This window comes from Morone saxatilis, unplaced genomic scaffold (assembly GCF_004916995.1).
Source record: "Morone saxatilis isolate NCDOM2014 unplaced genomic scaffold, NCSU_SB_2.0 Contig18, whole genome shotgun sequence".
In the NCBI taxonomy this organism is placed as follows: Eukaryota; Metazoa; Chordata; class Actinopteri; family Moronidae; genus Morone; species Morone saxatilis.
The window spans coordinates 12,588,112-12,601,143 of record NW_023339740.1 but is presented as its reverse complement, the minus strand read 5'-3'; the positions used below and the strand labels follow the sequence as shown (position 1 = coordinate 12,601,143).

General features: G+C 42.7%; 1 protein-coding gene across 1 annotated transcript; it reads right to left on the bottom strand.

Moving 5' to 3' along the window:
- Positions 1 to 3,269: 3,269 nt before the first annotated feature.
- Positions 3,270 to 12,597, bottom strand: nr1d4b (nuclear receptor subfamily 1, group D, member 4b). Its single transcript, XM_035662045.1, has 8 exons — positions 12,579 to 12,597; positions 7,007 to 7,318; positions 6,811 to 6,899; positions 6,558 to 6,702; positions 4,500 to 5,074; positions 4,196 to 4,381; positions 3,877 to 4,087; positions 3,270 to 3,755 (listed from the first exon to the last, which is right to left on the bottom strand). Exons 1-8 carry the CDS (start codon positions 12,595 to 12,597, stop codon positions 3,559 to 3,561), a joined length of 1,734 nt encoding a protein of 577 aa, XP_035517938.1. The 3' UTR covers positions 3,270 to 3,558.
- Between the last annotated feature and the right edge of the window lie 435 nt (positions 12,598 to 13,032).

The following is a 13,032-nucleotide window of genomic DNA, read 5'->3' as shown; positions in this document are numbered from 1 at the left end:
CTCCCAAGATCTGTGCAAACCTGGACCACTACTCTGCAGAATCAGTACTTTTACTAGTGTTAATGGATTTTTATTTAACACAACAACAAAAAGGGATAACAGCTCACAATGGCAGTGCTAACATGACATTAAAGTTGGTTTACAACAAAATAAAAAATCTAAAACTAGAAGAGGGAAAGAAAAACACAAATGAATAGAGGTAGGTAAATAACTGCATATAACCTAAATTGGTACAAAGAACTGGTGGTTAGAATTATAGGCAGTATAGACTAAAAATAAGGAGGGCTCATGTCTGGCTGGTTACACCCCCCAGTATGTAAAGGCCTTTAAAGACAATTTATACAGTTAATATAGTAGTAGGCAGCTGGATTTTCTCTCTAATGTGGTCTAATAAGGTTTCAAGAGTACCTTTACTCCTGATACTTTAAGTAAATGTTGCTGATATTGCAGGACTTTCATATTGCTACAATGTGCTATGTATTAACCCTAGTTTCATAACTACTTTTACTTAAATAACACGTCTGAATACCTCTTACACTACTGCTTCAGGCCACACAAAATAATGTGGAAGACAAGAATAAACACATTCTGACACTAAATGGTATAAAGATGTGAATCAAATATAACTTTTATTACACTGCAAAAGCGTATGCAGATAAAAATTCCTCCAATCATCGGTCCATAAAACATGTTAAAGTATTTGTACTTCTCTGTTGTAGCCACTAGATGGCATCAGCAGACAAGTATATTTTAGTGTATGCTTCAAGAAGGAACCTGTGCCAGACACACAGTAGGTGGTAATATTGCCACTCAAATAACCAGGGAAGTAACAGGACCTTTGGACCAGACAGATAAGACCGACAAAATGCATCACGTCTCTTTTACGTTTGATAGTGACGACACATAATCCACACTCACTTCTTAGTCTCAACCTGACCTTCAGACTAAACAAAAATAATGGATAAGTGGACACGCTTTTGTTATTATTCAACTTCAGTCAGCACATATTTAATCATTCATTAGCATTTTATTAACTGAATATTAAACACTATTTTGACACATTTGTTTATAGTTGTTTGTAGCTGGCATTAGAAAGTTACACTGAAAAGACTTTCCATGAGTAAGAGTATAAAATATTATACAGGAAGGATAGCATGTTAGAAATGGATAAAATAACCCACCATAAGGTTCCTTTAAAAAAAAAAAAAAAATTTGAATATCTACAGTCTGCTGGTGAAGGTCATGTGATGTGATCAAAAGCAGATCAGCTATTAAACTAACCTCGTGAGATTTGTCTTCTAAACATGTTTTTAAGGTCAACAATGAACTTTGGACCTCATGTATTCTGGTCCTGGTCTAAGTCCTTTGAGATGCACTTTGATACACCACAGAGATGCTGACTCTTTGTTGTTTAACGTTACACACCTCTGTCATTACATTTATTTACATTGTTGTGTAGTCGTATTATTGATTTTGTCAGGTGGGACATTTGGTTTCAGTAATGTCTTTCTCGTCCTGTCCAGTAGGTGGCATGTGAAGACCTCAACATGATTCATAGAAATGACTGGAACAGCACAGACAATAGTCAGGCTTGCTGTAGAAGACTTTCAGTGGGGTTTTTTTTGGCGAATAAAAGTTTGTCTGAGTTCAGATAAATGGAGGGCAGACGGCAGCTTTTGGCTGATGCATCATTTTTCATTTCTTGGAGCTAGATACCTGCTATTGCTTAGAGACAGTTTTACTGCCACAGAATCACCTGATGTGGAGGAGATTTATTGCTTTTATCCGGTTGCTGATCTAAAACGAACGTACTGGTGGATATGAGTCGTTCTAGCATGAATCCCTACTATTTTGGTATATGTATTTGCCTCATATTAGCAGTAAGGTATCTACATATAAATCAAAAACATGTACGGATGATATGGAAACCTCTGAAGGTCAGAGTTGCTGTTTATGGAAAATGTTCCCCAACCTTTATACCAGCAGGTTTTTTTCCCCAGGCCTTCCAGTCGACTGTAGAGATAGAACAAGTGAGGGCTTCTCCTTGTGCTGTCTGCCATCCTGACTATTGTACCTCCAGAGTATTTGCATACTCATGTCCCAAATGATCCTACAGTGTCATATTTGCATATAGCACTGGACAGAATCCACCTCAGTTGAAGGTCTCCCTCTCAATGGCCGCTGGTTTTCTATGCTCTGTCACTGTGTGACGGTGGCAAAGGACGTCACCTTGTATTTATTGAAGTGCAACGCTCTTTGAAATTACATTTACTTGTTATCACACACAAAAAAATCAAGTGGCGTTTCTTGTTAGTAATAAAGCCCCTAATGGCTCTAAGACCTGGAGCACGATTGGCTGATTGCCTCTGTTGCTAGGCTACGGCTCCATGGTATGTCTCGGCAATACTGACAGTAACATCACATTCAGGAAGGAAATGGAAAAAAGATGGGCACAAGGAAAAATGCTATATAACATCATTTAATAATGGTACTCTATGGTGTAACCATAAAACATTTACAAAATATTCACAAGGTGATGCAGTCAGTTGACAACACATTTATTTCAATTATATATCTTCAAATAAAAAGTTTATACTCGGAGCGCATGGTTCAAATGCTGCTTTCACTTTGCAGTCTGGAGAGCAATCTATTATTTGTGACATCATACAATAATTCAAGACTAACTTCATTTACATATCCAAGAATCTGCAAACTAACAAGGGTTATATACAATATGTACAACAAAACACCTCAACATATAACCCATCAGACATGGTCTAAAATGACCAATAATTTCTCCCTGATTACCGCATACAAATACAATGCAACTTACTCTCATTTCTTAAAAATGTTATACATTTCTCAATCACAAATGGGTGATTTTCATAAAGATTTCCCACATGGTGACATGTTATGAAAATAGCTTATGTCATTTCAACAGGGCATACTCTAACCATCGTCCCAACTGTGTATCAGACATTTCTATTGCTATGTGATATATTGATTTAAGAGGTCTTCTGAATGTATGGAAGTGCCCTTTACACGTTGTAATATGAATGCAAGAAATCATTGTTGGTGAATGTTTGTACATGTTCCTATTTCTCTGGGTGGGAGTATGTGCTTCCCTCTTGTTAGCTTTTTGAGCTGGGATAGGAGGACAAAGTCTAGCGAGGAACAACAGACTCTTTCTTCTTTTTGGTCTTCAGAACAGAAAACTGGCTTTGACAAACTCCAGGAGGGAGAGGTGATGACTTGGTGGTCTGATGTTGACTCGAAGAACCCAAGGAAGAACACAGTCTATGTTTTGATAGTTTTTTTTAAGCAATCGTGAAAAACGACTGGAGGAGGAATCGGTTTGGGTTCAGAAGCCTCCACCTCCAGCTGTGCCTACATCCTTCACTGATATTTTTTTTGACATAGCACCAGACTTGGCACAGCTCCCACAACAACTGTCCATCATGCATAGGCCAGTGTACTGTATGTGGCAGGCCACGCTTGCATGGGGACGCAGGGAGGCTCCCCAAAGCAGATACCTCAGTCAGACTTAGCTCTCTGAACTCAAGGATCTATGCGGAAAGCTAAAAGCTTGTCAGAGTGATGGTTGTTCAGGGTGCGCAGGTCTGGCAGACGTAGCAGCAACTTTGGGAAGAGTGTGCTGTCATCTGGGCGGCGACTGGTGATGAGAGAGCGCAGCGCTTTTATTAGATTCTCCTGCAGCTGCTCCACTGCTCCCACTTCAACGATACCAGATCGATCTGGAGAAAAGGAGGAGAAATTTGGACGTTAGACTCAAGGAAATATGTGCATACAGTATCTGCTTATGTACATGCATGAGTTTGTGCTTGTGTACATGTATGTTTCAGTGTTGACTCTTACCAGCAGAAACAAGCACAACAGCCATGAAAAGAGCCATCTCGTCAGGCTCCAGACCCAAAGATCCAAGCTTCTCGCTGAATTCGAACATGGCGTCCAGTAAGGAGCCCATGCCGAGAGCCCTCAGTGATGCCAGTGAGTAGGTCTGCCCGTTGAGGAACGTCACTGTCCTCTCCTTAGGGTCAAACAGTGAGCAAAACCTCACCATCAGCACCTGTGAATAGAATCAGACCAGGTCAGCACCAGAATAGACTCCAAAAGGATAAGAAAGGAAGTAAAGAAAAATTACCACAATCCCACCCACAAATTTAACTGGACGTACCTGGAAAGTGCCAGATTTGAGCAGCATGACCTGATCATGCTGGCTAAGAGTCTGGAACCCCGGGATGCTCTTTGCGAACTCCACTACTTCTTTAACAGCAGGGGTGAAGCACTGGGAGAAAGACTCCCACACCTCCTGACTGGAGCGACTGGCCGGAGCCACGGGACACGAATTGAGTGGACATGCCTGCAGGAGAGACAGAGAGAAGAAATTAAAGGTGTGTTGTGGACTTTTTATGTACATTACATTGATTGCTATTCACATACTCAAAAAGAAAAAAAGAAAGTAAAGAGAAAAGTCTTACCAGCACTTTGGCTCCTCCGTTCAGCTTCCAAGGGCAAGGGCTTTGGTTCTGGGAATCCCTGGCTTGGTAACTGTTCTGATTGGAGGAGTAGGACTGAGATGACATGCTGCCACTGAAGGGGCACTGATTCTGATTGGAGGAGTAGGTGTACTTGGCGTTGTCAATGTTAGTGTTAGTGGAGTTTTCATTGTTGGTTGAGCCAACAGGGCAGTTTGTGGAGACATGGTAGCTTGTCAGGTTCACCTGCTCCCCCTGAACTGTGTGTTGAGTCTGGGTTGCTGAGTGCGACATGGAAGGTTCCTGTACTGAACTGTTCTGGAAAGACGAAGTGCCAATGTTGCTGTTGCCGGCGGCCATCTTGAGTGGTTTCTCGTCGTTCATCAAGTTGCCGCGGTAAGACTGCGATATGGAGCCCGCTCCTTCATTCGTCTGGTTCTGTGGACTGCACGGGGCATCAGGAGGAGGTGACACCTCCATTTCCATGGAAGCTGATTCGTTGAGACTGTTCATGTAGCTCTGCATCTCATCCAATAGTCTCTGCTTCTCCCGTTTGGGAATTCGCCCAAAACGCACAGCTGAGGACAAGAAGAGAGCATTCTCTGTTAGCATTTACTGGCATCAAGCATTGATTATCACTGCCAGCTCCTTACTGGCAGGCTCTGAATTAGTGCATTGAACAGCAAAAACACTCAGTTATTTTCACATTCAAACAATATAGAGAAATGACCACTTCTTGTCCTAATACAGATTTTACATCCGACACTCAAACGGTAATCTCTATGGGGATTACTAATCCTGAGACCTCTCTACAGTTCCTGACTATTCTGTGTCCATCACAGCTGTTTCACCACAATACAGACACTTAAGCCCTCATCTCATTTGAAAGCCTCATCCTCCTCTCCAGGCCTTTCCAATCCTCCCTTCCCCCTTTTCAATTCTGCACCTCCACTGACAGCCCTATTTATAGCGCGCTGTATGCTACACCACCTTCCCCCAGTCTCTCTCTGCTTTTCTGTCTTGTAGTTGAGCACTCGCTCTCTCTTCTTCTGTGGAAGTAGGTCACTGGGCTAACAGCGTTGAACATGATGTCATTAGCAAAGTGACAGACTGAGTGAAAAGTGGAAAGGTCAAAAAGACACGGGAGGCAGGTAGGAGAGGTGAAGAAATGTTTGAAGGTGGAAAAAAAATGTTGTTGATCAAAATTTTGTTTTGCGAGCAGGTATCATGTTGTCAAGCTGAAGCCATGACATCGAAGTGAAAAGTGGCTTTGTGGGTCTATAAATATGAGTTAGAAGCAATAAAAATTGTTTTATTTAATTTGTGTGAAAACATGTTAAATGTGGTTAATAATACCAAAGTTTTACTGTTGTGATCTGATGAATTAGCAGGTGACTTTTTTACTGCCGCATTTTGGCTTTTTTTGGGTCAGCTAAAAATGTTTGCTCCAGAAAAACCATGATTTATTATCACCTAGTTTAGCCGAATCCTGAGAGATCAGAGTCCTGCGGTGAAATAATGCAGTAGAGCAGATTAAATGTGTTAATATTATTTTAATTTAAAGTCAGGCACTGTAGGTATTTATTATTAATAGGACAGAATAACATTATGTCTCGTATGAATGTTTGTAAATGTCAGCGTTGAAAAAATAAATAGGTAAGACTGTACATCTTGGTGAACACTCTTGGTAATCAACAACTTTGTGCCCCAGTTTCCCAAAATAAACAATATTTGTCACAGTTTCTCCATGACTGATGACTACTGGGACTCTAGAGCTCCTCTCGCCATAAATCAGACAGCAGGGCAAGGGAGAGAGGAAGACAGAGGGGAACAAAAGACAAAAGGAGGGGAATGAGAGAGAAGAAGATGAAAAGAAAATGAAATTCTGTCACGAGAAGTGAGACCTGCGTGAGAACAATTTTTGTTTTTGTCTAACATCTGACTCTCCATGTGACCCTGCATCAATGAAATCTTCTCCTCTACACTGGGAAAACCAATATATTTCAGTTGTAGTTGCCATATGTCTAAATATCTTTTTTAAGGACATTAACAGTCTCTCACCATCTCTGGACATGCCCACGGAGAGACACTTCTTAAAGCGGCAGTGCTGGCACCGGTTTCGGTTCATGCGCATGATGAGACACTTTTCATTCTTTACACACATCTTGTAGTGGATATTCTGCTGTATGCTGCGTCTGAAGAACCCCTGGAGAGAGACAAGAAGAATAAAGAGTTAGAAGAGTGTTTTTTTGTGCCAATGTGTGTGCTTGTATCTACAAAGACATGACATAATGCTATCTTTGTTGGGGCTCACCTTGCAGCCTTCACAGGCGTGTACGCCGTAATGGAAACCAGATGCGATGTCCCCACACACCTTACACAGAAGCACCATACCTCCGGTTTCTATAAAAGAGGCACACATCCATCATCAGAGAGAGAAATACAATGACAAAGTGCTGGCTGGTTAACGTAGAGGAAAACAGGAAGGAGGGAAGTGAGTAGGTACTTACTGGTGAATGTGCCAGTGAAACCACAAGGTCTTTTGGCTACCGTGGGATGGTTGTAGGTTGCCGATGATACCGTTGTTATTTGGGCAACGGGAGCATTGTTTACTTCAGGAAACTGGAAGACCATTCGCGGGGAAGGAGTCCCTCCCCCTTGTTCCCCTCTCTGCTTCAGGGGCCCAATCTCCTGAAAGGAGACACCCTCTGGGGATGAAGGCTGCGAGTGGGAGGAGGGCGACTGGGTCTGGTATCCACTTGAAGGACTGCCAGGACTCGGACTGGCACTGCCGGACGAGCCAGCGTACAAGATAACACCACCTGGAGGAACAGACAGGGGCAAAAAACTCAGTTCACTGATCTTCATCTAGGTCGGTGTTCACATGTACAATGTGAGTGGGAGTGCAAGTATTGAGCAATGCTCTACTTTGATTCAGTGAGCTTACTTGGCGAATGTCCAAAAACACACAAAAAACCCTGATCATGTTGGGACAACAGAAATTTGATCTGATGAATAATTTAGAAAAAATGTCAAAGCTAGAACAACAACAACTCTGACCTGGATATCTGTAGAGAGTCTTTCGGTTTCTATTCTTTAGATAATCAAATTGAAAAAAAAGGCTTTGTCATGCAAACGGGCGTGTTTTGCTTTTACCTCAAAGTGATACTACCTTGGAAGCCTTATGTGAGTGTTATGTGAATAAATAATGCTAAATCCACAATGACCAGGTAAGATAAATACCATTATCTGTTGGTTAAACTAACACCCACACACGGGTTATTTAGCCATAAATAAATACAATACATACAATGTATGAGCAAAGGGTACTTCACATCACATAAACACCATAAAATGCTTATCAAAAGTCACTATACATTCACAATCAGTGCCATAAACAGGCTATAAACAGGCCTTTGTTTAGGGATGTCACATCAAGTCGGAAATGCCCTATTACCCCTCAGCACAGCACCCACCCGCCCCCCTTGTTTTGCAGACAGTGTTCTTCCCTGCAAGATGAAAGACTGCCCCTCACGTGCAGGCTGAGCCAGCCAGCTCCCTGCCTGCTTGCTTTCAGCACTGAGTCTTTCCTCCACTCCCTGCCTCCGCCCCCTCCCTTCTTCTCTATCCTCCTCCCCTCCTACCTCCTCTCTCCCTCCCTCCCTCTCCGTTTTGGCTGCGGGCCTGCAGACCCATCTATCCGCCAGCCACCTGACCGGGAGCTCACATGGACTCTTGACACAGTTCCCGCCCGGCTCACAAGGCTCTTTGCGCAGTCCCGTGTAGACAACAGCAGCAGTACAATAACAAGCGCTAGGGCTGATCACGTTTGGAATAGAGACGGCTTTAATGCTGTGACTACAGACGTAGACCTTAAGTCTTTGCATTCCACTAGAAACTGTACAGTCACGTTGTTGCCGGTCACTATTTTGACACATCAAAATAATTTGCCGGAGGGTTTTAGTTATTTCAAGTGAGCATTTTATTATGCTTTTATATCACCGGTATTTAAGGATGGTAAAATGCAAACCCACTGAAACTCATTTGCCCACTTTTATTGGCTGACAGAATTCTTCTAATTTACAAAACCATGATAATAAATAATAATAAAACAGGGATGAGAACCAAATCTCTATTATTACAGACATTCATGATTTCAAGAATTTATCTATGTCTGCTCCTTTTAGTGGTCCCCTTAATGATCCTCATCTTCAGTTCAGAGTTTGCCCTGCTTTATTTGATATTAGATCACTGTGTCAGGTGTCTAAATATCTTAAGAGCCTGCCAACTGAAATGTTTCCCATGTGCAGAAATAGCATGCTTCACATTCTTCATTCACAATCTGCGTCACTTGGCTCCTATGGTGATGATCATGATCGTGGGTCATTATCAGACAGATTAAACAACCCAGATCTGTAACACAGCTTTCATCAGATGCGTGCCCTTCTGCACAACAGGTCACTGTGTATCTTACTGTGGCAGTGTTATCTCAAGTATTGACAAAACCCTTGGATTGTCTTGCGTTTCCTCTAAAGGACCTTGAATCATCTGAGAAAAAGCCTTGGTCTCTTGTGCTTTCTCTCCTTGAGAAAACACGTGCTGCGTTTCTGTTTAGCTCTAAGTGCCTCCTTAATTCCACTGCTCACACGTGTCAACACTGAATGCAAGGTACCCTGGTGGCCTGACGGCATGTAGTGGCAGGTCCGGTATCAGACTGTGACTTTATGTGCCTGTGCATGTTTCCTGTTTGTTTGTGTGAGAAAGATAAAGCTTTATGGACATGTGTATCACCTGCAAAGGACAGGGTTACACCCTACTGTCACACAAACGCCAAACCCACTTTAAACATTCACAATCTCCACCCGCCCGGAGTAAAAACATTTTATTTTCTTCCTCCCTGTAACCATTTCCTGGAATCTGGTTTGACTGGATGCCAGAACGAGCTCTGGGAAGATCATCCCTGCTGTACTCAGGCACAAGCTGAAACATGTGACCTGTGTATACACACAGAGCCATAAGAACGACAGAATAAACAAAACTCTCCACCACCCTCTCCTTTTGCCATTCCTCCATGACCTCCCCTCTCATGTAGTCCCACCCCTGGGCATGCACACATGCATGCATGGCAGGCAGACTGTATAGGCATCGTGCTCATATCATGTCCGGGGCAGGGAAGGGGGGTGGGGGGGAGACGCCTCCCCCCTCTTAACTCCAACTAGTGTGTCCACTTACATTCACAACTGTGCATGGGCAGTAAGCCTCGCTCCACGTGAAACAGCTGGCCTCATGTCATGTGTCTATGAAGCACTATGAAGGAGGATGGTTCTATGAAGGCACGAGGGCAAAATTTGCTTTATGTGACATGAACCCAGAGTTATTTTTTATTGCTGGATAAAGAAACATTGCATGCAATCATTGTTTCCGTTTGAACTTGTGTTTAAGGAGGTCTGTAGCTCAAAAGTTTAAAGAGGTCTTACGTAATACGTAATAGACTAGAAGTAGAAGGTTATATACTCAATCCATGAGAAATACTATCTGTCACCCGAATCAAGCTTGGCTTTTAATGTGAATTAGCTAGTTGCGTGATCGTCTGTCAAGCTGACAGCTACAGGGAATCTGGTTTCATGACTGGCACCAGAGCTCAGCATTAAGTTTATTGTTCCTGTTAGCAAGTATGACACCTGTGAAGCATCCATCCTTGACAATCTTTCAAAAACTACGCTATAGTCACGTTACCACAAGGTCACGCCCATCATCCCTTTTGCAGACACAGAGATATACTTAGAATTATTATACTTTATGGTAATTACAGTTTAATCTTGAACCTATAAAGTTGGAGGGAGAGCCTACTTTTGCCAGAATGCCTTGCAATATCCTAAAGTGGATTCATATTGATTTTACTCACTGACTGATGATTCCAGTATGTACTGGTGACTTTTTAATGCATTTATCTTTTATTTGACTGCTATAAAACTAACACAGTTTGTAGAAAAGAGACAACAATTAGGGCCTATTCTATGAATCATGTCACATGAGGACTACTAGCAGTCTACAAAAACAGCCTAGTCATAATATTCCACATTAATACTGAATTAAAACAGCTTTATCTATGATAAACTGAATTCATCTGTGTATGTTGTCAACTTGTACCGACGTGTATTTTGTGAACAATGCTATTGCTCAACACCTGCTTTACAAATGCTTTATTTAGGGCATTGAAAGGTGTTGCAACTACACCACCACTGACATAAATGCTGGTGCGTATGCAAGGTAAAAACAGGAACTGGTTCGCCATGTCACCTAAAACCCAGGTTGAATGTAGGTTAATATGTCATTTCAGACACCAAACACTCACAGTCGACTTTAATATGACACTCCGCGATCACTATTCAACATTTCACAGCAGTTATAGTAACAGGGACGAAGGAAAGGGCTGCTAAAGCTCTCTGACCCACTGACCAAGCTATCAGGAGGAATCCCCGTGCAGGCTGAGCGCGAGCAGAGTGCGCGCGGCGGAGAGGGGCGGGTGCTTGGGAATCGAGAGCGGCACGTGGACACTGGTGCTGAATACACGTGCTGTCAGCTCGAGGCGGGGTAACTGCGTATTAAAAATCAGGCGCATGATTCCCAACATTATCACGACTGTTTCTACCCAGGGTGCACCGGGCTTTGAGCGGATGAGAAGAAATGACAGTCATAATGGTCACCCGCTGTTCAAGGACGTTATAATAATGTCTGCCTGCTGTCCAACCTATTATCACTGCTTCGTTAATCCGTTTTATCTCGCGGTACATGTCCACTTTACAGCTTGCGATCATATTGCATCCTATTCATTGTAGAATCGACCTGTATTTTAGCGCTCATATATTTCTATTAGCATTTTATTGGCGGTTCAGTTTGTATAAGTTCCACTATAGGATAAAATACTGCCTGACTAATCCCATTACAATATTTAATCTATGAAATATTTGAGTTACCGGGAAATGGTTTCAATCTGATATCGACTGGTTTTTATTAGATGTGATGTGCGCTCGGTTTATTCATCATCAGCTCCCCATTGAAACACATTTAGATCATGATTCAGGTCCGAGCAGATCTGGAGCTTTACTCCCAGCTCTGCTACGGATGGAGAAAGAAAAGAAAAAAAATTGGCACAGGTTGTTTTGACTCATCGGGGTTGACTGCTCCTTGACATAGCCCACTCACACGTGTTATAGAGGGGGAAGCTATCACAAAGCAGCCAAGTTAATGACTCACACGTTGCAACAAAGTAGTAATTCGCTCTCATAAATGCGTCAGTCGGTATTTGTTCGACGAGTTAGAAACTTCATCCAAAACTACAGCACCCAGCTGGGGCGTGTGTGTGTGTGTGTGTGTGTGATTCACTTTATCTGACAACATGAGAATAAAGACAATAATGTTCAGATAAGCGAGATGGGCGGCGACAGAGAACGTGCCCGGTGTCAGGGTCGCGCTTCACGTGAGTTTGTTTACATGCAGAGAATCGGAAATCCGCCGCAAAGACTGACGAGAGAGGACTTCCCTCTCCGTCCTCGGCTCTCTCAAAACTCAACTGTCTACATCCCAGAAGCAGCTGGCAACGTGCCACACGTTACACAGCCGAGACACAGTTCAAAACGTGTAACATTCCCACTGAAAGTAGAGTGTAGTATCCCCGAGAGAGTGACTGCAAGTGAGAGTCCCCAAAGCTGCACATTGGGTCTGAAAATACAGCAAAACTGTATAGCTGATACATGTGGTCTTGTCTACTGTTAGGTGCATTAAACACAGCTTTAAATGAACACACAGTGGACGGGATAAAACAACAAATGAACCAATGCATACCCGCTTTGTCTATGTATATAACATGGACAGAGCTAAGAAATCATCCTCAGAATTCACCTTTAACATTTCTATCTCAGAATAAGTCTTAATATGTAGGCTACGAGAAGTGCAAAGGCATCTGCCCCCATGATGCACCGTTGCCTGTTTCTTTTAAATGAATCAAACACTTTTTCAATGCATTAGAGCTAAAAATAAAATTAAAAACACACATCCAGTAGAGTATGAAGCTGAACTTACCACCAGGGCTGTTGTCCATGTTTGCCAGTAGGTCGATGTTGCTGTTCAGTTGTTCCGTGTTGTTTAATATCGGACGTTTAATGCTGGACTGACTGCCTTTGCTTGCTGCCGAGGAGTTTGGTCGATATAGGTGAAAGAGTCATGAACTGCCAAGGCATAGAGAGTGTATCCAAAAGCTCAGACGAACAGCACTGTGCGCAGGGCATTGGGGGGGTTCTCGCAAAAAAAAACCCGGTCAGCGAAGAGAAACAAGTTAAAGAGAAATATTCTTTAAAAGGAAATGAAAAGAGTATCTCTCTCTCGGTCTCTGTCTGTCTCGTTGATCCAAATAACTTCCAAGGTGAGCTGATGCACAGGTTGAGTCGGCTCTCCGGCGGCGCACACTAATGCTGGACTGTGGTGAGACAGTACTGTAGAGGGCTTCTCTAAATGACAGAGTTCCCAAAGCGTTCAG

Excerpts from the sequence above, each read along its gene's own strand:
- nr1d4b (XM_035662045.1), bottom strand. Across the intron at positions 6,900-7,006 it reads TTTCACTGGCACATTCACCA|AAACCGGAGGTATGGTGCTT; the intron begins GTAAGTACCTAC and ends CCTCTTTTATAG. Across the intron at positions 3,756-3,876 it reads TGTTGTGCTTGTTTCTGCTG|ATCGATCTGGTATCGTTGAA; the intron begins GTAAGAGTCAAC and ends CCTTTTCTCCAG.